At 38.2% G+C, this 27522-nt stretch overlaps 2 protein-coding genes across 2 annotated transcripts; both read right to left on the reverse strand.

Annotated features, from left to right (window-relative positions):
- Nucleotides 1-8030: 8030 nt before the first annotated feature.
- Nucleotides 8031-10481, reverse strand: glod5 (glyoxalase domain containing 5). Its single transcript, XM_060885008.1, has 4 exons — nucleotides 10327-10481; nucleotides 9784-9939; nucleotides 9218-9373; nucleotides 8031-9105 (listed from the first exon to the last, which is right to left on the reverse strand). Exons 1-4 carry the CDS (start codon nucleotides 10369-10371, stop codon nucleotides 8983-8985), a joined length of 480 nt encoding a protein of 159 aa, XP_060740991.1. The 5' UTR covers nucleotides 10372-10481; the 3' UTR covers nucleotides 8031-8982.
- Nucleotides 10482-16249: 5768 nt separating this feature from the next.
- rlim (ring finger protein, LIM domain interacting) lies at nucleotides 16250-23606 on the reverse strand. The gene is made up of 4 exons (XM_060884918.1): nucleotides 23425-23606; nucleotides 21792-21996; nucleotides 19099-19215; nucleotides 16250-18987 (listed from the first exon to the last, which is right to left on the reverse strand). Exons 2-4 carry the CDS (start codon nucleotides 21958-21960, stop codon nucleotides 17372-17374), a joined length of 1902 nt encoding a protein of 633 aa, XP_060740901.1. The 5' UTR covers nucleotides 21961-21996; nucleotides 23425-23606; the 3' UTR covers nucleotides 16250-17371.
- Between the last annotated feature and the right edge of the window lie 3916 nt (nucleotides 23607-27522).

Below are 27522 nucleotides of genomic sequence, written 5' to 3' on the forward strand. Positions count from 1 at the left end.
CAGAAAAGCTTACCAACGTGTTGCACAATATATGTCATGCGAAGTACTCACCTGTCCAGTTTTCCCTAAAATAAACAGTCATATCGGTGAGTCTACAATCCTCGTGCGAAGCAAAACGTCTCTGTTTTGCCTTTTATTCAGTTATCACATTCACTGAGTGTGCGAGTGAGTATGTGAGTGTGCGAGTGTGAGTGAGTGTGTGTAAATGTGTGTGTAAATGTGTGTGTAAGTGTGTGTGTTCCTCGTATGTGAAAACATACTTGGCAATAAAGACCTTTCTGAATCTGATTCTGATTCTGATTCTGAGACTTTGCCTTACGAGTCAGCACAAAATTGGGTTTTTGGACTGTTGGTGGCGCTAGAGGGCTTTTTTAAAAAGGGCTGTTTTTAGTGATTTTTCTGTTATAGCGCCACCCAGTGGCCAATCGCCACGGTTTTTGAACTGTGACCTCAGCTTGACCTCTTTCACATGTGTCCCAGGTTTGGTGTTGATAGCTCATTTAGTTCTTGAGTTATTGACATTTTAGTAAAACTGGCTCCTCACAGTCCAAACGTTTTGGGGCCCCTTAAGGACCCTGAATCAAAATTTCGACTTTTTTTCGATAATTATTGACATTGAGACTCCAGAGAATATTACTGCACTGGATTGGTCTCAATCAGGCGAAAAACCTAGGACTAGTTCGCAAAAGTAGGTTTCGGACAAAATGCGCTATAGCGAAAAAATTTTCAGGGAGGAAATGAAATCGGAGATATACGTTTTTTAAGTCATGAGCCAAGGATTTCAATGATATAAAGCACTTGAGATTTGGACATACGGTACGGTTTAGGAGTTATGGGCACAAACGCGTTGAGGGGCGCTGAAGCGCCCCAGATTGGCCGATTTCGCTGAGTCCTTGGCCCTGAGTAACTGGGACCAGTACTACAATCTGACCAAGTTTGAGCTCTCTCGGCCTTACGGTTTGGGCTGCACGATCGTTTCTAGGGCGGAATAATAATAATAATAATAATAATTAAAGCTGAAAGCAGCATTTCCCGGGGTTCAAGCGTTTAAGGCCTTTAGGGAGTTTAAGACCTTAAAGGATTTTCAAAACTTTAAAGCCTTTCAAGACTTTAGGGCCTTTCAAGACTTTAGGGCCTTTCAAGACTTTAGGGCCTTTCAGGCTTTTAAAGACAAGTGGAAACAGATTTGATGTTTTCTAGACTTTACGCATCTAGATCAATTATGAAAAAGACCATTTATAGCTAATGCAATCCATTGGAAGTATATGGTTTATATATCTTTTCAACAATTATAGTGCACATCACATTATTCACTTATATTATACAGGTCACTTGTATTACACTGCTCATTTACATTACACAGCTAACTTGCATCACACAGCTCACTTTCATTACACAGGTTACTTATATAACACTGCTCAGTTTCATCACAGTGCACACTTTCATGGTATAGCTCACTGGCATCGCACAGCTCACTGGCATCACACAGCTTACTTGCATCACACAGCTCACTTGCCTCACACAGCTCACTTGCCTCACACAGCACACTTGCATCACACTGCTCACTTGCATCACACTGCTCACTTGCATCACACTACTCATTTATGTCACATTACTCAATTAACACACATTACTCACTCCATTATTTGTAACCTATATGCAGTTACATCAGTAATGGAAAAGCCCATTTACAGCCAACGCAGTCCATTGAAAATACATGGTGTGCAGCTTTTTGCCAATTACAGCGCCACCTATCGTCCGATCAAGATAGAACTTGGCATGATTGTTAAAGGTCATATGTCACATGTGCTCAATGAGGGTCGTATAAATTAGACTTTTCGTTCATGAGTTATAGACTTTGAATTATTTTTTGCCACGCCAATTCCATAAATAATCCTTTAATGGCAAGCCAAAGGATAAAGTTCGACTTTTTTTATTATTGACAATAAGAATCCAGAGAATATTACTGCACTGGATTGGTCTAGATCAGGCGAAAAACCTAGGACTAGTTCGCAAAAGTATGTTTTTCACTTGATCAAGAATAATTAATGAACAATTTGATTGACAGCATTGGTCCAAGAGGCAAAGTTGTTCATCATGTGGAGACTTATCAAATGATATCAATATTGTGTGTATTTATTAAGCACTACGTGATTACAGTGGTGTAAAACTCTTTAGTGCCAACTAGTGGCCGATTTCTTTCAAATTTCTTACAGACCTCTAGGACCACGTGTCAAACATGCCCACCGAGTTTCATTCCGATAGGTCTCCATTAACCTTGTCTAATTGGTGCTCAAACTTCATTGGCCGATGGCGGCCATGTTTTTTGAGACACACCAATGTCCTTACATACACTCAAGGCACCTTGGACAAAGACACTGCACACCACGTTTGAAGTCAATCGGACAAACGCTCGCATAGTTAGAGGTGTTTTTAGTGATTTTTCTGTCATAGCGCCACCAAGTGGCCAATCGCCACGGTTTTTGACCTGTGACCTCAGTTTGACCTCTTTCATATGCGTCCCAAGTTTGGTGTTGATAGCTCATTTAGTTCTTGAGTTATTACCATTTTAGTAAAACTGGTTCCTCCCAGTCTGAACATTTTGGGGCCCCCAACTGGCCGATTTCACTGAGTCCTTGGGCCTGAGTAACTGTGACCAGTACTACCATCTGACCAAGTTTGAGCTCTCTAGGCCTTACGGTTTGGGCTGCACAATCGTTTGTAGGGCGGAATAATAATAATAATAATAATAATAATAATAATAAAAATCCTACCGAATACAATAGGTTTCCAGCGCTTCGCGCTTGAACCCTAATAATAGCCTTTGTGCATGGGGCATTGTTATGCTGGAACATGTTTTGCCTCCTTTAGTTCCCTTAATGTTACATCCTACAAATAATCTAGAATATTGTGTATCTTTTGTACAAAACAGTTTGGAGAAGGCCAACATATGAGTGTGATGGTCATGTCTTGGCATATATTGGCCATGAAAATAGCATACTTATTACAATATTTATTTCTCAATGCCAACAGTCTAGCAGTTCAGTTGATAATAGTAGTGATAATATGACAATATATAAAATAATCTAATTAAAACCTATTAATAAAGGTAAGTAACAATCAAGAAAATCTCATTTTATTAACGTTTTTCTCCCAAAATATTGACAGTATTTCCAATAGAAATATTGATGCCAACTCCTTTTGGAAAAATTATTCTTTTTGCTTGGTGTCCTGCTTCAGTGCTCAGATTCCCCTACAATGTGAACATTAAAAATCTTAAACAAAACATTGTGAAATGTGTGAAAAGAAACCTGTAATGCTAAGACTGGGGTTGATATAGAATGGAAATATAATAACTTTATAACATTATGTGTCTGGTACAAGGAAAACAAGCTACAAGGTATAGTGAGAGGGTAAAGGTGATATAATGGATAAACATCAGGCATGACATCATGCATGTGTAGAATACACAAAGAACCAGGAAGCTATTGTGTAAGCAGTTATTGTAACAGTTTCGAGACGTACTGTAATAGCATGAAAATGTGAGGCATGAGACCACATCATGGAACTCAGCATCCTGGAAAAACCGCTGTTTGAGCACATACCACAGAGCCAGAGCACAAACCCTGCAGCCTCTTCCACACAGAAACACACACGCACACAGAAACACACATGACTGTAATAGATATGGTTACTGACACCATTTGGAGTTTACACTGAACACCTTGACGATGATGAACGAAAACAATATTCAAATTTAACACACACCAATTAAAGCTCTAAACAGTTTTGATTGATTTAATAAGCATAATTAAAAGCAATTATTTACTTCTAAAATAGATCATAAAGTGAAATAATAATAATAATAATAATAATAATAATAAAAATCTGAGCAAATACAATAGTGTTCCAGCGCTTCGCGCTTGAACCCTAATAATAATAAGAAGAAGAATAATAATAATTAAAGCTGCAAGCAGCATTTCCCGGGTTCAAGTGTTTAAGGCCTTTAGGGAGTTTAAGGCCTTAAAGGATTTTCACATACACAAAGTGACCCGCAAGTTACAGAGGGTGGCACCCGCTCCTAACCTAGTGTCTCTATACAGAAAAGCTTACCAACGTGTTGCACAATATATGTCATGCGAAGTACTCACCTGTCCAGTTTTCCCTAAAATAAACAAAGTCATATCGGTGAGTCTACAATCCTCGTGCGAAGCAAAACGTCTCTGTTTTGCCTTTTATTCAGTTATCACATTCACTGAGTGTGCGAGTGAGTATGTGAGTGTGCGAGTGTGAGTGAGTGTGTGTAAATGTGTGTGTAAATGTGTGTGTAAGTGTGTGTGTGTTCCTCGTATGTGAAAACATACTTGGCAATAAAGACCTTTCTGAATCTGATTCTGATTCTGATTCTGAGACTTTGCCTTACGAGTCAGCACAAAATTGGGTTTTTGGACTGTTGGTGGCGCTAGAGGGCTTTTTTAAAAAGGGCTGTTTTTAGTGATTTTTCTGTTATAGCGCCACCCAGTGGCCAATCGCCACGGTTTTTGAACTGTGACCTCAGCTTGACCTCTTTCACATGTGTCCCAGGTTTGGTGTTGATAGCTCATTTAGTTCTTGAGTTATTGACATTTTAGTAAAACTGGCTCCTCACAGTCCAAACGTTTTGGGGCCCCTTAAGGACCCTGAATCAAAATTTCGACTTTTTTTCGATAATTATTGACATTGAGACTCCAGAGAATATTACTGCACTGGATTGGTCTCAATCAGGCGAAAAACCTAGGACTAGTTCGCAAAAGTAGGTTTCGGACAAAATGCGCTATAGCGAAAAAATTTTCAGGGAGGAAATGAAATCGGAGATATACGTTTTTTAAGTCATGAGCCAAGGATTTCAATGATATAAAGCACTTGAGATTTGGACATACAGTACGGTTTAGGAGTTATGGGCACAAACGCGTTGAGGGGCGCTGAAGCGCCCCAGATTGGCCGATTTCGCTGAGTCCTTGGCCCTGAGTAACTGGGACCAGTACTACAATCTGACCAAGTTTGAGCTCTCTCGGCCTTACGGTTTGGGCTGCACGATCGTTTCTAGGGCGGAATAATAATAATAATAATAATAATTAAAGAACTTCAGATAACTTCTTAGACAGAAACAGCCCTTATATTTAAAATAGACTATTCTCTTATTATTATGAATTATTTCATTGAAAAGAAATATTATGAATATGTTCATATATGTTAGAATTATGTTTCAGTGGAAACATTAAAATGACAAAAGTGTAACTTGCTTTGGTCTCTGATATTTATTTCAGGTTTTTAAAAGCCAGTCAGTTGTAGTAAATCAGCTGTAAAACCTGCAGATATGACTCTTCATTGTCACACTCTTCATTGAGAAAATGTTCTCTGTGCTGTTCTCTCTTATCCTCACACAGCTCACTTGCCTCACACAGCACACTTGCATCACACTGCTCACTTGCGTCACACTGCTCACTTGCATCACACTACTCATTTATGTCACATTACTCAATTAACACACATTACTCACTCCATTATTTGTAACCTATATGCAGTTACATCAGTAATGGAAAAGCCCATTTACAGCCAACGCAGTCCATTGAAAATACATGGTGTGCAGCTTTTTGCCAATTACAGCGCCACCTATCGTCCGATCAAGATAGAACTTGGCATGATTGTTAAAGGTCATATGTCACATGTGCTCAATGAGGGTCGTATAAATTAGACTTTTCGTTCATGAGTTATAGACTTTGAATTATTTTTTGCCACGCCCATTCCATAAATAATCCTTTAATGGCAAGCCAAAGGATAAAGTTCGACTTTTTTTATTATTGACAATAAGAATCCAGAGAATATTACTGCACTGGATTGGTCTAGATCAGGCGAAAAACCTAGGACTAGTTCGCAAAAGTATGTTTTTCACTTGATCAAGAATAATTAATGAACAATTTGATTGACAGCATTGGTCCAAGAGGCAAAGTTGTTCATCATGTGGAGACTTATCAAATGATATCAATATTGTGTGTATTTATTAAGCACTACGTGATTACAGTGGTGTAAAACTCTTTAGTGCCAACTAGTGGCCGATTTCTTTCAAATTTCTTACAGACCTCTAGGACCACGTGTCAAACATGCCCACCGAGTTTCATTCCGATAGGTCTCCATTAACCTTGTCTAATTGGTGCTCAAACTTCATTGGCCGATGGCGGCCATGTTTTTTGAGACACACCAATGTCCTTACATACACTCAAGGCACCTTGGACAAAGACACTGCACACCACGTTTGAAGTCAATCGGACAAACGCTCGCATAGTTAGAGGTGTTTTTAGTGATTTTTCTGTCATAGCGCCACCAAGTGGCCAATCGCCACGGTTTTTGACCTGTGACCTCAGTTTGACCTCTTTCATTAATAATAGCCTTTGTGCATGGGGCATTGTTATGCTGGAACATGTTTTGCCTCCTTTAGTTCCCTTAATGTTACATCCTACAAATAATCTAGAATATTGTGTATCTTTTGTACAAAACAGTTTGGAGAAGGCCAACATATGAGTGTGATGGTCATGTTTTGGCATATATTGGCCATGAAAATAGCATACTTATTACAATATTTATTTCTCAATGCCAACAGTCTAGCAGTTCAGTTGATAATAGTAGTGATAATATGACAATATATAAAATAATCTAATTAAAACCTATTAATAAAGGTAAGTAACAATCAAGAAAATCTCATTTTATTAAGGTTTTTCTCCCAAAATGACTGTGACTGTGTTTCCAATAGAAATATTGATGCCAACTCCTTTTGGAAAAATTATTCTTTTTGCTTGGTGTCCTGCTTCAGTGCTCAGATTCCCCTACAATGTGAACATTAAAAATCTTAAACAAAACATTGTGAAATGTGTGAAAAGAAACCTGTAATGCTAAGACTGGGGTTGATATAGAATGGAAATATAATAACTTTATAACATTATGTGTCTGGTACAAGGAAAACAAGCTACAAGGTATAGTGAGAGGGTAAAGGTGATATAATGGATAAACATCAGGCATCGTGCAGAATACACAAAGAACCAGGAAGCTATTGTGTAAGCAGTTATTGTAACAGTTTCGAGATGTACTGTAATAGCATGAAAATGTGAGGCATGAGACCACACCATGGAACTCAGCATCCTGGAAAAAACGCTGTTTGAGCACATACCACAGAGCCAGAGCACAAACCCTGGAGCCTCTTCCACGCAGAAACACACACGCACACAGAAACACACATGACTGTAATAGATATGGTTACTGACACCATTTGGAGTTTACACTGAACACCTTGACGATGATGAACGAAAACAATATTCAAATTTAACACACACCTAAACAGTTTTGATTGATTTAATAAGCATAATTAAAAGCAATTATTTACTTCTAAAATAAGATCATGAAGTGAAGCATCTACTTTGCCTCCCTAAAACACCACCAATTATGAAAAGGTATGTTTAAGTAATGAGATAAAGTTCTGTTAATGAAGATAATTAATTAACATCAACTGGCTGTATTACAGTTGGAAATACCAATTGTCATTTAGTCAGATCATAGGTATAAAGGAGCATTTTTTTCTGATTAATGTAGTATGGCATCAGTCAGTCACACATGTTATTTACTTTCACAATTATTTACTTCTAAAATAAGATCAAGTAAATCAATATTGTCACCTCTTATTAGTGACTTTTAAATTTTATCCAATTTCATCAGATTAAAAACCCATGTCTCATTTCCTACTGATAACTTTAATTAAAATAAATGTATGTCTGTATATGTAATGTTTTGTTTGCAGTAGATAAAGAATGTAAAGTTGATTGAACCAGAGTCTGCTTCTACATTTTCCATGTGATTTACTCAGTCTGCTTTATTGCTAGCTATTTAGCTAGCAATAAGTTATTTAGCTAGCTACTGTAAATAAATAAATAAAATAAAATAAAATAAATAAATAAATAAATACAAATGATAAAAAAAAAACTTGACAAGAAAGACAAGAGCCATTTAAATGCACATAAAGCCGTATATGACTTTTGCCATTAGAAATACGTAAAGGTGTATTAAATAATATAAAAATAATTAGGCTTTTAAGAAACAAAAAGCTCCCCCATGAGGTTGAAATAGATTTCCTTTCTTTGTGTGACTCCCATATCCTCTCGACCTTTTGCTTATAATGGTAGTCAGAAGGGCTGCTGTTTAATTCTGATAAATAAACATTTAACAAAGTCATCTGTGTGATGTGAGTTAAATGAAATCCATTAAACTAACAATAGAGGGTACTAAATTCTTCCATCCATTCTGTACACTGCTTATACTAAATAACTGAAGTCTATCCCTGTTAGAGATGCCAATCATCCAACAACGCATGTCTTTGGGCTGGGGGAGGAAACCAGAGTACCAAGAGGAAACCACCGATGTACAGGGAACCACCAAGCCACAGTGCCCCCAAGAGGAAGCCTTAAATAGTCCAAAATATTCCTTTTCCAGTTTTATCAAACACTGGATGAATGAACTGGAAAATTATTTCCTACAACCAGTTTCATACTGAATCTAAAATAGTGACTCTCAGTACTGAAGCTAAAGAAAAACACTTTATACACTGACTTTATGTGTTTTACATGAAAAAGGTTGATTCACAGCTCAAAATAGTGACACAAGGTTAAATAGGTAAATAAAAGTTTTTGGATCAGTTGTAGTTGAAGACCTCAGATTGCTGTCAATATTTTAAACAGTTGCTGTACAATTACGTAGTCAAATGTAATGATATTTCCAGAACATAAATTTTCAAAAACATATATATATGTCTATATCTTCTATATTTACAGTAAAATATTCTAAGTTTTACAGTTTTGTATTTTCACAATTCTATTGTTTATTTTGGTCCAGGTGTTACAATCACTCGAGTAACAGACAAATGGCAGATTCCTCCACAATTTGCCTGCTGTTTTACAAGTCTTAGTTGCTATAGTTGGAAACTTCTATCAGGTTGTGGTCAGGGTCTCGGAAATACAAAGACTTGATGGGGCCGACCCCCCCTGTCCTCTCCACTGGTCCTTCCTCGATCTTTACACCACATTCCTGTTAGTGGTTATGGGGAATTTTTATTTTAGTAAATCATTTATAAAAAACAGAAATCAATACTGCATAATATTTTTATCTGAAAGACAGGATTGTTGTGAATTAGATGCACCTTCAAATGGGAAGTGACTTTTTCTAGTGGGGTCTTCGTGATGAGACAAAGATCTGCTGAGCCTGGCACAGGATTATTGGCTTTTGGCTCAAACTCTTTCCCAGCCTCATGTAGGTTGAATTTCTGCTTTCCAAAGCTCAATGCTTTACGGTTTCCCTAAGGCGTAGCGTAGAGTAAAAATGTATGTGGGATAAAACTGACGAACACGTAACAACATTTTTGCACTTCACAGTATAGGGAATAACATAAGGCAACAAAAAATTCTATATATTATTGTATTAGTGCTCTAATCATTTATATGATGTTGGTATTTAATAAATGGTATTATAAGTGCACAAGCCTTTAACTAATACAATGCAGGGAAAATGCATGAATAATCAGTTATTAGCAAGTAAACATTTCCTTTTAAGTGTCTAAGCTTTCTTTTGAAAACTCATCCACTGCTTAATTTAAGTGGAAGGTGGTTATTTGTACAATGCTGCCACCGTGTGGTGATTCTTATCACCACCAGAAGAGAGGCCACTGATGCATGCGTTGTCATGGTGATACACGTGTTTTAGGTCTACCTTAAATGTAACTACACCCATTCCCAAGACTGAGGAATAGAAATCCGTGCTTCTTTTCACATCCCGAACCGTCAGCACGAGATGATCAAGATGGCTGATCTGAACCGGACAGGAGCTTTTCAGACGAGCTCGGACTGCTCCACCCAACACAGCCGACTTTAGAAGACATTAGAGAAAATAAATACGTGATACTAACAGTCACAATAAACTTTATGCAATTTTAGTCAGAAGAAAGCAATCACGTGTGTTACTTTTCTGTTCTAAATTTCGCGTAGCGTCTTATAGACGTATTTACGGTACAAGGAAACTCGCCTACAGTGTAAATAGGTGTACTAGTGTAAATATCAGGATTAATAAAGTACAAATATTTACTAATGTAATTCTGACACAATCGATATAAACATGTAAGTTGTAACACATCCAATAATGTAAAGTCTTCAGATTTTACTTTATGCTCTGTTAAGGTACCGAAGTGTTAAATTAAGTTTCTAATAAATTAATGAAGTCAGGAAGCTTCCAGAAGTCTCTATAGAATTAAGTTACCGTGTAGATTCTCTGACGGAGAAAGCCGGAGATTCTTAAAGCCATGACAACAGTGACTGAGATGTTTGAGCTTCAACAGGCTGGATGACCTCGTGAAGTACGGCTTACCGTAATAACGGTATAAGAACCTCACTACATAAATGACTAATATATCCATCCTTCCGTTTTCTGAACTGTTTGTCCAACGCAGGGACGCTGACAGCCGGGAATAATCACACACCACGGACAATTTAAAGATGTAATGTATATCATATGAAATTAGTTTTTTATCCATTCTTACCCTCTTCTTCTTCTTTCGGCTTTTCCCTTCAGGGGTCGCCACAGCGAATCATCTCTCTCCACCTATCCCTATCTTCTCCATCCTCAACACTTGCACCCACTAGCTTCAAATCCTCATTAATTACATCCATATACCTCCTCTTTGGCCTTCCTCTTTGCCTCCTGCCTGGCAGCTCCGTGTCCAACATTCTCCTACCAATATACTCACTCTCCCTCCTCTGAACATGTCCAAACCATGTTAATCTGGCCTCCCTAACTTTGTCCCCCAAACGTCCAACATGAGCTGTCCCTCTGATGTACTCGTTCCTAATCCTGTCCAATCTTGTCACTCCCAAAGAGAACCTCAACATCTTCAGTTCGGCTACCTCTAGCTCTGACTCCTGTCTCTTCTTCAGTGACACTGTCTCTAAACCATACAGCATGGCCGGTCTCACCACTGTCCTGTACACCTTCCCCTTGATTCTTGCTGATATTTTCCTATCACCCAGAACTCCTGACACCTTTCTCCACCCACTCCAACCTGCCTGCACTTTACTTCTTTCCCACTCTCTCCATTACTCTGGACTGTTGACCCCAAGTACTTAAACTCCTGTACTTTCTTCACCTCTTCACCCTGTAACCTTACTGTTCCACTTCCCTCCCTTTCATTCACATACATGTACTCAGTCTTACTACGACTGACTTTCATTCCTCTTCTCTCCAGCGCAAACCTCCACCTCTCCAGGTTTTCCTCCACCTGCTCCCTGCTCTCACTACAGGACACAATGTCATCTGCAAACATCATCGTCCAAGGAGACTCCTGTCTCACCTCCTCTGACAACTGGTCCATCACTATAGCAAACAGGAAGGGGCTCAGAGCCGATCCCCGATGCAGTCCCACTGCCACTGTGAACTCCTCTGTCTGACCTACAGCACACCTCACCACTGTCCTGCTCCTCTCATGCATGTCCTGCACCACTCTAACATACTTCTCTGCTACTCCTGACTTCCTCATACAGTACCACAGCTCTTCTCTTGGCACCCTGTCATACGCTTTCTCTAAGTCTACAAACACACAGTGCAACTCCCTCGGACCATCCCAATGCTTCTCCATCAACATTCTCAGAGCAAAAATTGCATCTGTTGTGCTCTTTCTGGGCATGAAGCCATACTGCTGCTCACAAATTTCCACCACCTTCCTTAACCTAGCTTCCACTACTCTTTCCCACAGCTTCATTGTATGGCTCATCAACTTTATCCCCCTATAGTTGCTGCAACTCTGCACGTCACCCTTATTCTTAAATATCGGCACTAACACACTCCTCCATTCCTCAGGCATCCTCTCACTTTCTAAAACCCTGTTGAACAAACTAGTTAAAAATTCCACTGCTGCCTCTCCTAGACACTTCCAGACCTCTACCGGGATGTCGTCAGGACCAACTGCCCTTCCACTTTTCATCCTCTTCAAAGCCTTCCTGACTTCATCCTTTCTAATCTTATCTACTTCCTGTTCCACAGAGTTCACCCCTTCTACTCTCTTTTCCCTCTCATTTTCCTCATTCATCAGCTCCTCAAAGTATTCCTTCCATCTCCTCTGTACACTCTCCTCACTTGTGAGCACCCTTCCATCTCGATCCCTCTGTCTAGCTAACCTGTACAAGTCCTCTCCTTCTCTAGTGTCTAACCTAGTGTACAACTCGTCATATGCCTTCTGCTTGGCCTTAGACACCTCCCTCTTCACTCTGCGCTGTAACTCCTTGTAGTCCTGTCCATATCCCACTTCTTCTTGGCTAATCTCTTCCTCTGGATACTATCCTGAACTTCCTCATTCCACCACCAAGTCTCCTTATCGTCTTTCCTCCTTCCAGATGACACACCCAGCACCTTTCTCCCTGTCTCCCTGATCACTTCTGCTGTAGTTTCCCAGTCATCTGGCAGCACTACCTGACCACCCAGAGCCTGCCTCAACTTCTGTCTAAATTCCTCACAACATTCCTCCTTTTTCAGCTTCCACCACTTAGTTTTCTTCTCTATCTTTGACCTCTTCCTCTTACAGATCAGAGTCATCCTACACACCACCATCCTATGCTGTCTGGCTACACTCTCTCCCACTACCACTTTACAGTCACTAATCTCTGTCAGATTGCCTCTTCTACAAAGGATGTAGTCTACCTGTGTTCTCCTACCTCCACTCTTGTTAGTCACTTTATGTTCCTCCCTCTTCTGAAAATAAGTGTTAACCACAGCCATGTCCATCCTCTTAGCAAAGTCCACTACCATCTGTCCTTCAAGATTCCTTTCCTTAACTCCAAACTTGCCCATCACCTCCTCATCACCTGTGTTCCCCTCACCAACATGTCCATTAAAACCCGCTCCTATCACCACTCTCTCACCCTTGGGAATACTCTCCATCACCTCATCGAATTCACACCAGAATCTCTCTTTCTCCTCTAACTCACAACCTACCTGCGGGGCATAACCACTAACAACATTCAACATCACCCCTTCAATCTCTAACTTCAGACTCATCACCCTGTCTGACACTCTCTTCACCTCCAGAACATTCCTCACAAACTCCTCCAGGACCACACCTACCCAATTTCTCTTACTATCCACACCATAATAAAACAGCTTGAATCCTGCTCCTATACTACGAGCCTTGCTACCCTTCCACTTGGTCTCCTGTACACACAGTATACCCACCTTCCTTCTCTCCATCATATCAGCCAGCTCTCTACCTTTCCCTGTCATAGTACCAACATTCAGAGTTCCTATTCTCAGTCCTACACTCTTACCTTTCCTCTTCTCTCTCTGTCTGTGCACTCTCCTCCCTCCTCTACTTCTTCGACCAACAGTAGCCCAATTTCCACCGGCGCCCTGTAGGTCAACGGCGCAGATGGCGGTCGTTGTTAACCCAGGCCTCGACCGATCTGGTATGAAATTCGTAGTGACAATTTGCATGGTTAGATTTGGCAATGTTTTACGCCGGATGCCCTTCCTGACGCAACCCTCTCTATTTATCCGGGCTTGGGACTGGCACAGAAGTCACTGGACTGTGACCCCCATGGCTAGATTTTTATCCATTCTTACCCTACAAACTTTAAAACAAATTTGTGAGAAAAAAAAAACTTAATTTATCTAATTCTATCTATCTATCTATCTATCTATCTGATTATTAATCAATCAATCTATCTATTAATTTATATATAAATCTATCTATCTATCTATTAATTTATATATCAATCTATCTATCTAACTAAAGTATGCATTTTGTACAAAAATCTATAACCTATATCTTTCTATAACTGCAGAGTTAACAGTAGCACCAGCTGCAAGGCAAATCACATATCAATTAATATTCATGCATCCACTCTATTATGTGATACCATCTTTAGTGACAATGTATATCTGACCTTTTGTGGCACATAAACAGATTTCTATGAGCAAATATAAACTCTATGATATGATCATTTATCATTTTTGTAAGAAGTCTCAATGGTAAGAGCTTTTAAACAATCAAAGAAAAGGCTGTTTCTTTAATAGAGAAAAAGGCTGGTTAAGGAATGACAGTTTATAGCCGTTTTAACAGGTGATACCAAGAACTAACTTGTTTCCCAGCTGATCCACATCACAGTGCCTTGTTCATTAATCTTTGAGTAAAACAAACACAAAACATCCATAAAAGGCAAAGTGCAGCGGTGACTCTCATTGGAAGGAGTGGAAATTATTTTGCCTCATGTCTAAGCCAATAAGACTATGCATTATAAAACTGCTTAACAACCCCCTAAAATCGAATGAAAGAAAAGATAAAATAGATGTGAATTAAGAATGAATGTTAAAAAATATCTAAATAAAAATATATTAAAATAAAAATGCTGAAACCAGGTAGGCACCAAACACATCACACAGTCAAACTCATTACTGTTTTATTATTACTCAAAGTCTTAGTGACTGTCAGCTAAGAAATTAGTACCGCCCTCTTCAGTGATGTGTTGGAAAAGCAGGGAGCATCATAGAAAGCTGTGGCACATTGCAGTTTGAGAGATACCAGACTTATTGGCCATTTAGTTCTGGCCCCACTAAAAAAAATAGACTGGAAATCAGCCTATTGCAAAAAACAAGTAAAATGTGTGTATTTATTATTGGAAATTGTAGTACATGTACCACACTGTCGGTTAACTCAAGCAATTAACTCATCTGTGTAGTATGAAAACAGTATATTTTCAGCTTAGTTTACACCCAGTATTGAATGGGATGCAAATATTTGCAGCGGGATATTTAGCATGCGTACTGAACTGCCTTTTTTTTAATCCTGTCTATACATTTATAGTATGGTTAATACTGGGTTGTAATTAACCAAAGACTATTTATTATATTATAACGAACACATAATGAATGAGTAAATGGCCATAAATGTTTTCTATGGCTTTAAAAAAAGACTTATCAATAGACTTACTGTTTTGAGTCATGCACGATTGCATCTAAAGAAAATGATCTTTAAAATGGAAAGGACTGTGTTGGCTTCTAATACAACATTTAAAGCTCCAGGTGGTGAAGTTTTTGTTTAACCAAATAATACACAAAAATAAATAAATGCACATGATGTCCATTGTAATAGCCACAGGGTCTGAAATGGTTTACTGAAAAAGTTAAACATTAAGTGTCTGATCTTTAGTCAGAATGCAGGTTTAAAAATACAATCCACATCTTATTCTCTCTAAGCCAATGAAAAAAAGGAGAGCTTTTTTTTTTAACCAAAGCTCTCACTCATACATAACTACCCAAATTTACTCATAATAAAATAGGATAGTGCAGTTTTTTTTTGTTTCACATTATAGATAAATAATTAGACCTTTGTTTTTTTTCACAGTAGATATTTTATACACACACAAAAAGTGACTATAGGAACCCATATTTACTAGTTGTAAGCGTGTCTAAAATGCAGAAAAAACTTGTGGAGAGAACAGGTGTACAAAACTTTCAACCAAAAGAAATAAGAAATGAATACAACAGCCAATGTTAAGCCCAGACCCCCACAAAACAACTTTAGGAACATCTATTATTGGTTAAAGCCTATAAAACTTATTTGCTTGCTTAATTTAAGATAGAAATGCACACCTACGCACATTGTTTCTTGAAGTTCAGAAGCTCATACCATGACTCATTCAGGTTAATAATAGAGCAAACTGAACATAAGGTAAAAGAACATGAGAAAATACTAACAATGTGCAGAACTAGAAATAATTTCATAAAAAGTCCTAGGGATCCCACAATGAAATTTATTAAATGTCACCACCAGTCTCAGGAAAGTGCCCAAACTTCGAAGCACTCTGGGTTCAATTAGCAAAATGCACTGATATATGGTGATTTTCATTTTTAATGTGGTCAACATAACCGGAGACCTAAAATTAGTGGGTTAGCCATATTTTTACAAACAAAATATTTTTTACTGAAAGCCTACACATACTAACAAAAAAAAAAATAAAAATAAAAAAATAAACATGCCACCCTGTTGAGTAAAATGCAACTTGCATTTTTAAAACATTCTGAACTATATCTGGGCTGCAATAAAGAACAACTGATGCTGCATGCCAAGAGTGCAAAAAAAATAAAAATGAAATCCTGCTGTGACCAGTCAGAGGATACAGGACTAAGACAACTTCGATTGTTTTCGTCTGTCTTTACTTATTCTTCACTCGTACTCTTCAACCAGAAACTTTATTTACCAAATACATTAAAAACCTATTATTGTATAAGATAAAGAAATAATCTTCAGTGTTTCAGTTCGGCACAACAGAGTAGTGCTATTGCAATACACAGAAGACGTAGAGAAATGTTTCCAGGAGATATCTCTTCGATTTGAACTTGAATCTTGACATTTATACAGATCAGATTCTTCGTTTTGTAAATATTGCACTAGCATCTGTGATAAGTTGGCAAGTTTTTTAGTCTGAAATATAAAGTGTGATGATTTGATCTTGGGCATCCATTGAAAAGCCTTGAGAGTAAATACAGTATGACGGCAATATAGGGCTTGAAAGTCACATTTGAACAATTTGTCACACAACAATACTCATGAACACTCCTTCTTAAACAAACCCAAAAAGAAAAACAAAAAAACAAAAAAAAACAAAAAAAAAAAAAAAGATATTCCAGACACACTAAATTAAAGCTAAAATAAATTTTCAAGACCTTCCAATGGCAAAATATTAGACCGGCTTAATTAATGTTTAAGGAAACAGTTCTTAGCTGAAGTAAAAGGTTCTTGTTGGCCAAACTGAAAACTCACTTATAGATCATTTAATAGCATTAAACCTTTTTACAGTTATGTATACTGAAGGAAAAATTTTACATATTAACTTTTGCTGAGAACTTAAAAATGGTGTCCAAATCGCAATTATAATGGGAGTAAAACAATTCTTTAGAGAATCCAAAAGCAATACATCGTACATAAATATATTTTTCGACTATCAGAATGCCTGCTTTCCATCTAATTAAACTGCACCCAGTCTAGTATATGAGCACAAATTATTAGTTCTTAATTATTAATCACAAGGTTGCAGTGTAATCAAACATATTTTGGATAAATAACATTTTCTATTTCATTGGAACCTTCAGTAGGTAAAAGTCTGGATTTAAGCAGAAGTGAAGTGTCTCTGTAAATGTACTCTACACATCTTGTCATTCTGATACTCTAACATAGTTTGAGTGTCTGTAAGACGTGATTCATTACAAGGTACCAAATGTTATAATAAGGCGAAAGAATAGCATGAAGTGTGATAAAAGTCTAGACAATGCTCTCTCTGTTAGCAGACACAAGAACTGCCCTGCGACAGATGGGGCAAGTTGAATTCTCTGAAAGCCAACGGTCAATACAATGCACATGGTACTCATGTGAGCAGGGAAGTTTACGAAGCTTGTTGCCTTCAGCATACTCTGTAATGCAGACACTACATGTCTTGAGTGCATCACTCTCACCGAAATTGCGCATGGCGAGGTTATCGATTTGCTCTTTGGTGAGGCCCCTGGGCTGATCATCATCATCATCATTGAGCAAGAAGAAATGTGCAAGTCGCAGAAAGGGCAAAGAGCCAGAATCCTCTAGACTGATAGGAGGTCGTTGCCTCGCCCTGCTCTCTCTGAGAGATGCACCACTGTCCTCCCTTTCTTCAGTCTGTGCTTCTGAGCCACTCGGATTTGAGCCTCCTACCCCAGGTGATGGCTCAGTTGAAGGACTTCCAGCATCTGGATTTCCCAGAGCATCGGCCAGATCTGCCGCGGGATTGGAGCCACGGCTTGAGTCTGTGGAGTCCGAGTCAGAGTCCATGAAGTAGCTGAGTTCACCAAAGCCAGTCATGATCTGCCGGATCATGGATTGTAGGGCCATGGAGGTGGCCTCACCAAGTCCGGCATCAGAGATCCTCCTGATGGGAATGCGAATAGTGCTGACATACGTCCTCACACCTGCTCGCTCTGAACGTGAAAAGGTCCTGCGGAAGCCACCACGCTCAGTTTCATACAAGAAAGTGTTATTGGAGGTCTGTGATCGAGAGCGGGTGCGGTTGGCAATGCTGTCTCTCTCACGATACTCGCCCGGTCGCACCCTACGAACCTGCAAGTCCAGCATTATTGTTGGAGGACGCCGAGCTGAAGCACCTGCTTCTCCTGAAGATGCTTCAGTTTCCTGGGGAGGCTGAGGTGCTGGTTGGGGCTCTGTAGTCGCAACGGTTTCTTCGCTTTCTAACTGTATATTCTGCCGAGAAAAAGCATGTAGTCGGGTCCTGTAGCTGCTGCCTACCTGAACCTCTGGGACTGGATCAGGACTTCGAGAGGGTAGTCCATGGCGTGCTTGTGGAAGCCCATCTAACTGGTCTAGACTGAGAGCTAAATGACTCCTAGCTGTTCGCGCCCTAGTTCTGCGCTGTTCCGGGCTTGGACTACGAGCTCTAATCTGGCCTCTACTTGGCCTCTCTACTGGAGGGGGACTTGGAGAAAGTGGAACCTGATTTTGTGGGCTTGTTGGCCGGGTTGCAGCTGGGCTACTAGGTGCAGGAAGCTCTGGTTCAACTACAACAGCCATCTCCTCCACCACTGGCTCTTCAACCACCTCTGCTGCCTCCATGGGTGTCTCAGGTTCAGGTACAGGGGCATTAGCATTGCTTTGCTCTGCTTCTGGCCGATCAGCTTCAGTCTGTGTTTGCTGCTCAGCTATGTTGCGATTTATATTTATTTCCAAGCTGAAGCGGAAGTCTCCACTACTTGGATTGGTTCGGCTCACCGCCCGCCATGACTGGTTGCCCCGGTGCCCACTTCTTGTGGTGTTGCCCGTTTGACGCACAGTGTTGAGCCAGTCAAGAAGGGTGTCACCATTAGATGCTTCTTCTGTACCCTCTGCCTCTGAAACTGGTGAAAAACATTTTAGAGTCATGTTTTGATCTGAGTGTCCAAGCATTTTAAAAGACCAATTGCTAACTAATAATTTCTGTGAATTAGAGGGTAATCAATCAACCGTACCTCTGGGCTCCCCCCTGCTGACTTCAGGACTATTGTTGCTGCTGCTACTGTGTGGCTGTTCGGGGCCATCCCTAGCTTGATGAAGGCGGTTCAACAACTCCTCCTCAGTAATTTCACCTGGAAAAAAAATAATAAACATATGTTTCATGTTAAAATGATGATCCATCTTTGTAATGCTTGTATGGCTATATGGCTGTGGAAAGACATAAGATTCCAAGGTCGGTCAGCATCCCTTTATTCAGCGACTTCTTATCAGGCATAATATTTTTTTTAAGAAAATCACCAGAAATATCCATTATTTATTTAGAAATTACTGACATACAATGACATCACTAAACTAAACACCCAATACTCTTCATAAAAAGAAAGTCTGTGATCACAACTAGCCTATTTTTAATGTGGAGCATAGTGTGTAACAAAGGCAACTATACAGTGAAAGAATACACGAGCAAATAATTAAATTGGCCTTGACAGACTGTTGTACACATTCAGTTTACAGAAGTAAAAGAGAATGGCAGAAGATAAGCTGTTAAGCTGCAAGACAAATATAAAAGCAAATGTCCAATTGTCATGAGAAGAAAATTATATTGTGAGCAATTATTCAATTTTACTTTAATTGACTTACTAAATTTTAATATTAGTATTACTTTTAAGTCAATATTACTATGTATTGAAGACTACCTGCCCAGTTACTTTAATTAATGAGCAGGACAAGTGATTTATGGTCACATGTTATGCTATGCTCAAAATTATGAGTGACACAGTGTTTGTGATGGCAGACTCAACTGTCTCTCATGTTGCTTTCCCAAGACTAATACTTTTAACCAGACATTAATACTGTTGGTTTCATTATTGGCTCACATTGTGCCAAACAAACTAGTAAGCTACTCTGGTCAGACAAAATGTATTTAAATGCTTAAAAAAATGAAGCACACTTTTAATCAGCGGCGACTGTGAAACTGGTCAGGCATGACGAACAGATGGATGAGCCAAATACAGAGCAATCCTAGAAGAGCTGCATCTAGTCTAGGTCTGATTTTGTGTTAAGTTATCTGTATACATTTTTAAAGTGCCATTTTTAAATTTGCCAAGAAGCATGCTGAAAAAGACATGCAGTAACAAGACATGGGTGTGTGTGTGTGTGTGTGTGTGTGTGTGTGTGTGTGTGTGTGTGTATATATATATATATATATATATATATATATATATATATATATATATATATATATATATATATATATATATATATATATATATATATATATATATATATGAGGAGCGCAAATCTCTTAACTCCATTGGACACTTCAACTGTCCACCTCTTCTTCACGCCACGGGAGAGCTTTGCGGCATATTTCTCCTCAAAAAGAGTCGCAACGAATCAACACGTCTTCTGAGGTAAATGTCTTGGTAAAAAAAAAAATCTTGACCCCCGCTAGTTCTGGTGCTCGTCTGAGGACACTAATTTAGCGCAAGACAATTCACTGCAACGCGGACTAAACCCTGTGCATTGCAGATAAGATACGTTTTTATAATTTCCTGAAAAATAATGGTTTTGGAGATACGAGGATTCCCCCCGACAGCGACGATATATAAATATATTGGAAAACTTTGGAGACTGTGGTCAGCGCGCAGGGTCAGCCATGAGACAGCACAGCCGGTGCAGTGAGGGTTAAGGGTCCAATAGTGCATCTTGGCAATCACCAACCCAGGGCCTTAAACACTTGAGCCATCACTAGTTGCTGATGAGGCTCAAAGGTTTTCTAAAGATTTCCTATCTGCTGCAAATATATAAGTTTGTAAAGAAATCACATCTAAACGTAACCTCTAGATAAAAAACTACTGGCCTTTAATTTTCAGATATTATGTCAGACAAAACCCACAGGAAATTCACAAGGGAAGAAGGCATTCCCAAGGTATACATGATTGGATGATCTTTTGATGATCCTTTTACAAGATCAAAAAGCATGTAGTATCAATACACGAGTATAAAAAGTCCTACATGTCTTATTGATTGGCCAAACCCTTGGAAGTTATAGGTGTCAAGACAAATCGAATATGCAGAATTTCACCATGAGTGTTTGTTTTCTCCAACATAAGATGATGATGTATGTTCGATTTAAAACTGCTGCTCAAAAAACACTTGTGAACCAGGAACAGGACATTACAGAAAACCACCGGACTTACCAGGACAAGAATTGTCCAATCAATGCCATCTCCTGGCAGGGGTCTCGGCTAAAGGATGCTCCAAAATAACATTCCTTTCCACTGTCCTGGGACAGAAATGAATTGGACGTCTTCAGAGTGCCGTGAAATTGTGTGGTATACTCTTTTATAAGTGCAATAGCATACATAAACCTAATAAACATTAAAAAAATCAAGAAACTCACAAGTAATCATTCTGCACACTAAAGTTTACAATTATCCAGGATGAGTGCCACACATCGGCAGCCTTAATGTGTGCTACCGGGTTCTACACTGTGGGGAGAGAATCCAACGTGCCCACATTATTAGTCATTCTCTCACTAGCAAAGATTTTAAGGTGACCCACTATGGGAGGAAATGGGGAAAATGGAAAAAACGCATACCTTTAAAGGGAGCAAACTGCAATGGAGTAACACTCACTTGTTTTAAATCCTTTAAGGATAAAAGGTTACAAACAGAAATAAAATGCAGTGAGAAACAGCAGTTACCTGGTGTGCCGAAAAGATTGTTGTCTCTCATCAGCCTGTAGTCCTCCTCACTCAGATTGTTCACAAACTGGTAGAAGGCTTCCTCTCTATTAAGACGGTCCTGTTGTTGCCTGCGTTGTGAATCGGCCTGTTCACTACTGCCCTGCTCTGCATTGTCTGAGCCCTCCATTGCAGTCAAACCCAGAAAGAATATGTCAGCACCACCTGGAAGGATGGAGAGACAGATCTGCAAATATTTCACCACATGTACAGTAAATAAAAATAGAGATTTCCCACATGAAATAGTTAATTCTGGGTCATTGTAAACTTATGGTGAACAGAAACCTGGGGTATCTTTGCTCATAATTTCAACAACGTTTAAATTTCTCACTGTATATTCCTAGCCCTGGATTAACATTCTTAGTTAAGAGAAATACAACATGTGAAATTTAAACGTTGTACACAATTGGCACCACAACGTGAGGTTAACAACACAAAAGACTAATGCTAAAACTACTTCATATCAGTGTTTCATTAACCCTTTCATTAATGTGACAACTCTGGGATAAAAGCAAGGTTTATAACAATCATAACCAGGGATTAGGTGCCGTGTGAAAGGCTATTACCTCCCCTGTCTTTCAGAGATTAAAAAAAAGATCATATAAGTTTAGGCACATTATACAAGTTTAATTTTTGGAATCCACATCAGATTGTTTTGTTAAGAGTGCAACCCCATCAGATCCCTTTATAACGTGTTATATTTATATTATATATATACACACACACAATGATCTGGCCTTAAAAATGGACACTGTCAAAGGAAATAAAAACAAAATGGCATCGTGAACGGAAGCCAACAACAATCAAGACAACTAGATTAACATAACCAGGCAACACAAGCTGAACTGAACCGTCAAGCCAGACAGATGATCCAATTAAAGTAGCAGTCAAGCTAAATAGCTAATTAGCGAACAGCTTTTTACGAAAAGAACCAAAATTAGACAACCAACAAGAGCTTTATACTATTCAACATAAGCATATCCATTATAATGCTGATAGTTTTATATATATATTTATATATCTACGGCGCGACCATGTAAACGTGATTATCGAAAAACACTGCCATTGTTATTAGTGTTAGCTAAGAAGTCAAGTCAAATGATAATCGCTCGGCTAGTAAATTAGCTACCTTAGGTAAAAACGTAGAAAATGAAAAGTGAAGTTACACAAAAACATAACGATGGCACTAACGTCAGTTAGGTTCAAACTAGTGTAATATAAATAGTGTTAAAACATAAAGGGGTCGTTACCATTGTTTGCCCAAATCCCGTTTTCATTGAAATTAGCTACATGCTAGTTAGAGACTCAGAGGCCTCATCACTTTCGACAGTTTTATAGCTAGCAAACGCTAGGGATCAATTCCTAATGAGAACATACTGCACTTTTTACAGATTTAAAGAAATTTTTTAGACCCTATTTATGTAAAACCTAAATAAAAGAGAATATGATCAGATTCGAAATTCTGGTCTCAAACTGCGTATTTAACTGACTCAGCTAGCACAGTTAGCATAGTTAGCATAGCATAACTAACAGTTAGCACAACATGAGCTATAGCTTCTCTGTCGGTACAAATACAACGACCGACTGATTACCTTTTTTTTTTCAGATCCGTCGATAATGGTACTAATCTTCAGAACACTGTATAGTGGTGTGTATTTCAAAAATGGTGATCTTTTCCGGCATTAGGAGATTCTATTTTCTCTAACATCAGACCATCCGTTATCTTTACACTCGTTTCCGTTTCCGGTGATTGGGAATGATGGGAAATCTTACGAAAGACAAGAATCGTTTACGTCCCCTTTGTGAAACGTCGCTAGCAAAACACATGAGTGACTACAGTTATACTTTTACAATATTTGTTGCTTGTAGTTAAAAAAAATAAAATAAAATACATTCTCCCAGTTGTGGGCGTTGGTGCGTTCACCTGACATACTCAGTGAATGCTAAACAATATAAGTAGGTGTATAGGTTTACTTAAAAAATGTGTGTGTGTGTGTGTGTGTGTGTGTGTGTGTGCGCGCATGCATGCATCTCTCTTTGAAATGTGTAGCACGTAACAATGGTCAGTTTAATTAGACAACTGGCTGTAAAATGTTAACCTGTCTCTAAACATATTACAATTTCTCTCCTAAGTACAAAATTGTATTGTATGATTATTTATTATTATTAGTAGTAGTAGTAGTAGTAGTAGTAGTAGTAGTAGTATTCTGGCTACTTGTGCACGATCTGTTTCACTAAACCACATTCTGAATAACTTTAATGGAGTGAAAATTCCCTTTTTATTATTGTATGGACACACACTGGATATGCAGTCACTGGTGTGAGTGATGTAAATGCACGTGTTGCTGACATATCAAAATGCAACAGACGTTTCAGAACACTCAGATCAATGAGGGGAACTGCGTCACGGGTGTTCGATGACGTCGCGTGCGAAAAAAAAGTAGCACAAAATGGACATGTGCCACAAAATGTTTTTTTTTTTGTTGGTCTTATGCTGTATGGTTTAGAGACAGTGTCACTGAAGAAGAGACAGGAGTCAGAGCTAGAGGTAGCCGAGCTGAAGATGTTGAGGTTCTCTTTGGGAGTGACAAGATTGGACAGGATTAGGAACGAGTACATCAGAGGGACAGCTCATGTTGGTTTAAATTTATACAATACACAAGTTTCACTATTTGAGTTGAATTACTTACATAAATTAACTTTTCCACGACATTCTAATTTATTGCGATGCACCTGTATCGTATACAGTCATTGGTTACACCCATAAAAGAAATGCTTTTCTAAAATAAGCATTCTTATTGATATTTAATTCCTCCCATTTTCTTTCGTCTTACTAATATATGGCAAACTATTTATATATATCAGCTAGACATCAGCATGTATGTAAGATTACCCATAATTTAATAATGTATTTAAGATTACTCAACATTTTCTGCATCTGTTTTAAATGTGAGAATACACTAGTTCCCCAATAATATATTAAGCATCAAACAAAATTAACTGCTACTAGAAGGAATGAATTTTTTTCAATCTTTTTTCATTGTCATGCAAATTATATTAACGCTTATCTATCTGATTCTACACCAGCACCACCTGGAGAGTCCAGACAGTGAGCTATAGATCTGCTCTTGTTGATAGTTTCACTTCTCTCCTTAAAATCAGTATGTGACAAAATATTGTTATTGTTCAGGCCCTAGATAAATCTAAAGAGGAATGATTTTGGTTGGACATTCTCTCATTTTTGTGTCATTCTAACATGCTTTTAGAGTTAGTGTATAAGATGTAGTTTTGAACTTGCATATTTTCTGCACCCCCAACAAATGTCAGAATAAAAAGCAACCAAGTGGGCATGGGTAACCCTGAAGCTGTTCATCCATAGATGCATACATCCATAGCCTATACGCTGAGCTTTACAGATCCGTTAAGGCCAAAACTGAACCATGTTGCTGGTAGCATCATGGGGAACTTTTCATCCGCACTGACTGGCAAACTAGTCAGAGTTGAAGATAAGATGGATGGAGACAAACAGAGCACAATCCTTGAAAAAAAAAAACTGTTCAAGGCTGCAAGAGACTTGAGCCTGGGGAGGAGGTTCACCTTTTGCAATTACATTGGAGTGGTTCCAAACTACAATGTCTTACAATGGCCTCAATCTGATAGAAAATTTGTAGTATGAATCACCAGTGATCTCCAACCAATCTGACAGAGCTTGAGCCAAATATGAGGGCTCAAATGTGCAGCAAACTATTGTTTTGCTTTTTTGTTTTACTAACCTGTAATATATTGCACCTTTAAATGTTAGAAATATTATTTACGTCAAATGGCAAAATCCCAGTAAAGTCTTTTTGACTTCCAAGCTTTGACACAACAAAATGTTGAAAAGATCACATGGGTGAATATTTATGCAAGGCACTGGGTATATTTGGGGCTGCTTATTTTATGTAGCTGATACAAACGTCTGGGTCATGAGAGGATGTCCAGTCAAAAAGTTTTAAGCATGTAAGTCTGCATTGTGCTAGATTCATAATCTGATTTACTGTATGCAGAATTGCAGAAGCAGAAAAAAACCCCAGTATATAATGACTCATAGAAATAACAGAAACACATTCATATTTAATTATCTAGGTCTATGTGTTTTGCTAATCAAGAAATGGAGTAAAATAAAGTCATTGGATGGCTGGTAGAAATAGAAGTAATTTATAATAAGAATAGGCACAAGCCTACACAATGATTTTAAATACAAAAGCTGTTTTCAACTTTTCAGTTTAGACAGATGTTGACCTGAGAAGTTACAAATTTGTGTTAAATGAGCAGAGTGGAAGTGTTCTGGAGAACAAGAATGGCCTATTTAATTCTAAATGCTGCAGACAAGGAAAATGAAAAAAAAAGGCATACAGTGCACCCACGTAACAAATGTTCATTAGGCCTGTGATTAAGAACAGCATGAGAACTGCCATGGTTCAAATCTTCAAGTCAAGCAACTAAAAAGAGTTGGGCAGCTAAAAAAAATAGTGACATGACAAATGTTGACAATTTCCAAAAGCAGCATTCAAAATCTCATTTTAATTTGTATATTTACTCCATAAACATTATTACAAAAACTCAGCAAGTTACCAATATTACATTGTCACCATACAGGCGGGTTCACAAATATTTAAAACTTTTGCAACAGTTACAACATAAACCAAAAAATACTAGAATAATTTACATGAAAAAATCTAAAAAACAGCAAATAGTTCACAAATTAGATTTTTGTCTTCATTTTTCTTCAATTATGTATTTGTGTTTTTCCACAATAACACAATACTCCCACAACAAGGTCAATTTCGTCGTACAAAACTCCCAACAAAAATGTCGATAATGTTTTTTTTTTAGGTTACTTGATATTTTGGTTTTTAAAACCAGAAACCTTTTTATTATCCATCCTTTCCACTGCCTGCATAGGCACAAAAAAGGTTACTCACACATACTAATACTTCACAGCACTTTCTAAGAAAAATATACACTTACAAAATATGTTACAAATTGGCACGGAGAAAAATATACAGTATTTTTTATGTCAAGAGTTTGTTAAGAATCCCTCTAGAATCAACTCTAGACAATATTTATAAAGCTCAATAATCTTTTCAGTCAAAAAAGTAATCCAATTAACGTCAAATAATTATGGTGTGGATACATCAAACATAACCATATATTATACATTCATAAAGAGAGGATTAGAATTTTCTCTTGTTTATAACTGTATATATTTAGATATAGTCATATCAGGGAGGAACATTTGCTTTCTTAGCACCAGTAAGAAGAGGCAGCTCAACAGTGGTACACTGTACAAATCTCAAAGAAATACATTCAATTGAAAATAGGCAGAAATGAAAGAAGGCAGGCAAGAGGGCATGACAGCCCATGTGCAGTTTTTTCCATCACCAGCATGTCCTGGTCCTTAATTATGGCATGCTAGACAGAATGTAGAGAGGCAAAAGGACACAGGGCAAAACTGAGCAAAAAATGTTATGTTGAAATGTTGCAGTAATGAATGAGCATACTTTTTAGGCATTAAGGCATTTTCCATATCCCTTGTCCCTCCAAATATTTTCTAGAATATTACTTTTATAAATCAAATGTGGTAAATACAGTGTCATGCACATATACTCACCACCCATTTTAATATAAACAACTGTATCCATGCAATTAT

Source organism: Tachysurus vachellii, chromosome 13 (genome assembly GCF_030014155.1).
Source record: "Tachysurus vachellii isolate PV-2020 chromosome 13, HZAU_Pvac_v1, whole genome shotgun sequence".
Taxonomy (NCBI): Eukaryota; Metazoa; Chordata; class Actinopteri; order Siluriformes; family Bagridae; genus Tachysurus; species Tachysurus vachellii.

Coding starts and splice junctions, on each gene's coding strand:
- glod5 (XM_060885008.1), bottom strand. CDS start 10,371: ATGGCTTTAAGAATCTCCGGCTTTCTCCGTCAGAGAATCTACACG. Junction 9,940..10,326: donor TCCGTCAGAGAATCTACACG/GTAACTTAATTC, acceptor TGTCTTCTAAAG/TCGGCTGTGTTGGGTGGAGC. Junction 9,374..9,783: donor TGGGTGTAGTTACATTTAAG/GTAGACCTAAAA, acceptor GCTACGCCTTAG/GGAAACCGTAAAGCATTGAG.
- rlim (XM_060884918.1), bottom strand. CDS start 21,960: ATGGAGGGCTCAGACAATGCAGAGCAGGGCAGTAGTGAACAGGCCGAT. Junction 19,216..21,791: donor CAATCTTTTCGGCACACCAG/GTAACTGCTGTT, acceptor TTTTTTTTCCAG/GTGAAATTACTGAGGAGGAG. Junction 18,988..19,098: donor CAGCAGGGGGGAGCCCAGAG/GTACGGTTGATT, acceptor GTTTTTCACCAG/TTTCAGAGGCAGAGGGTACA.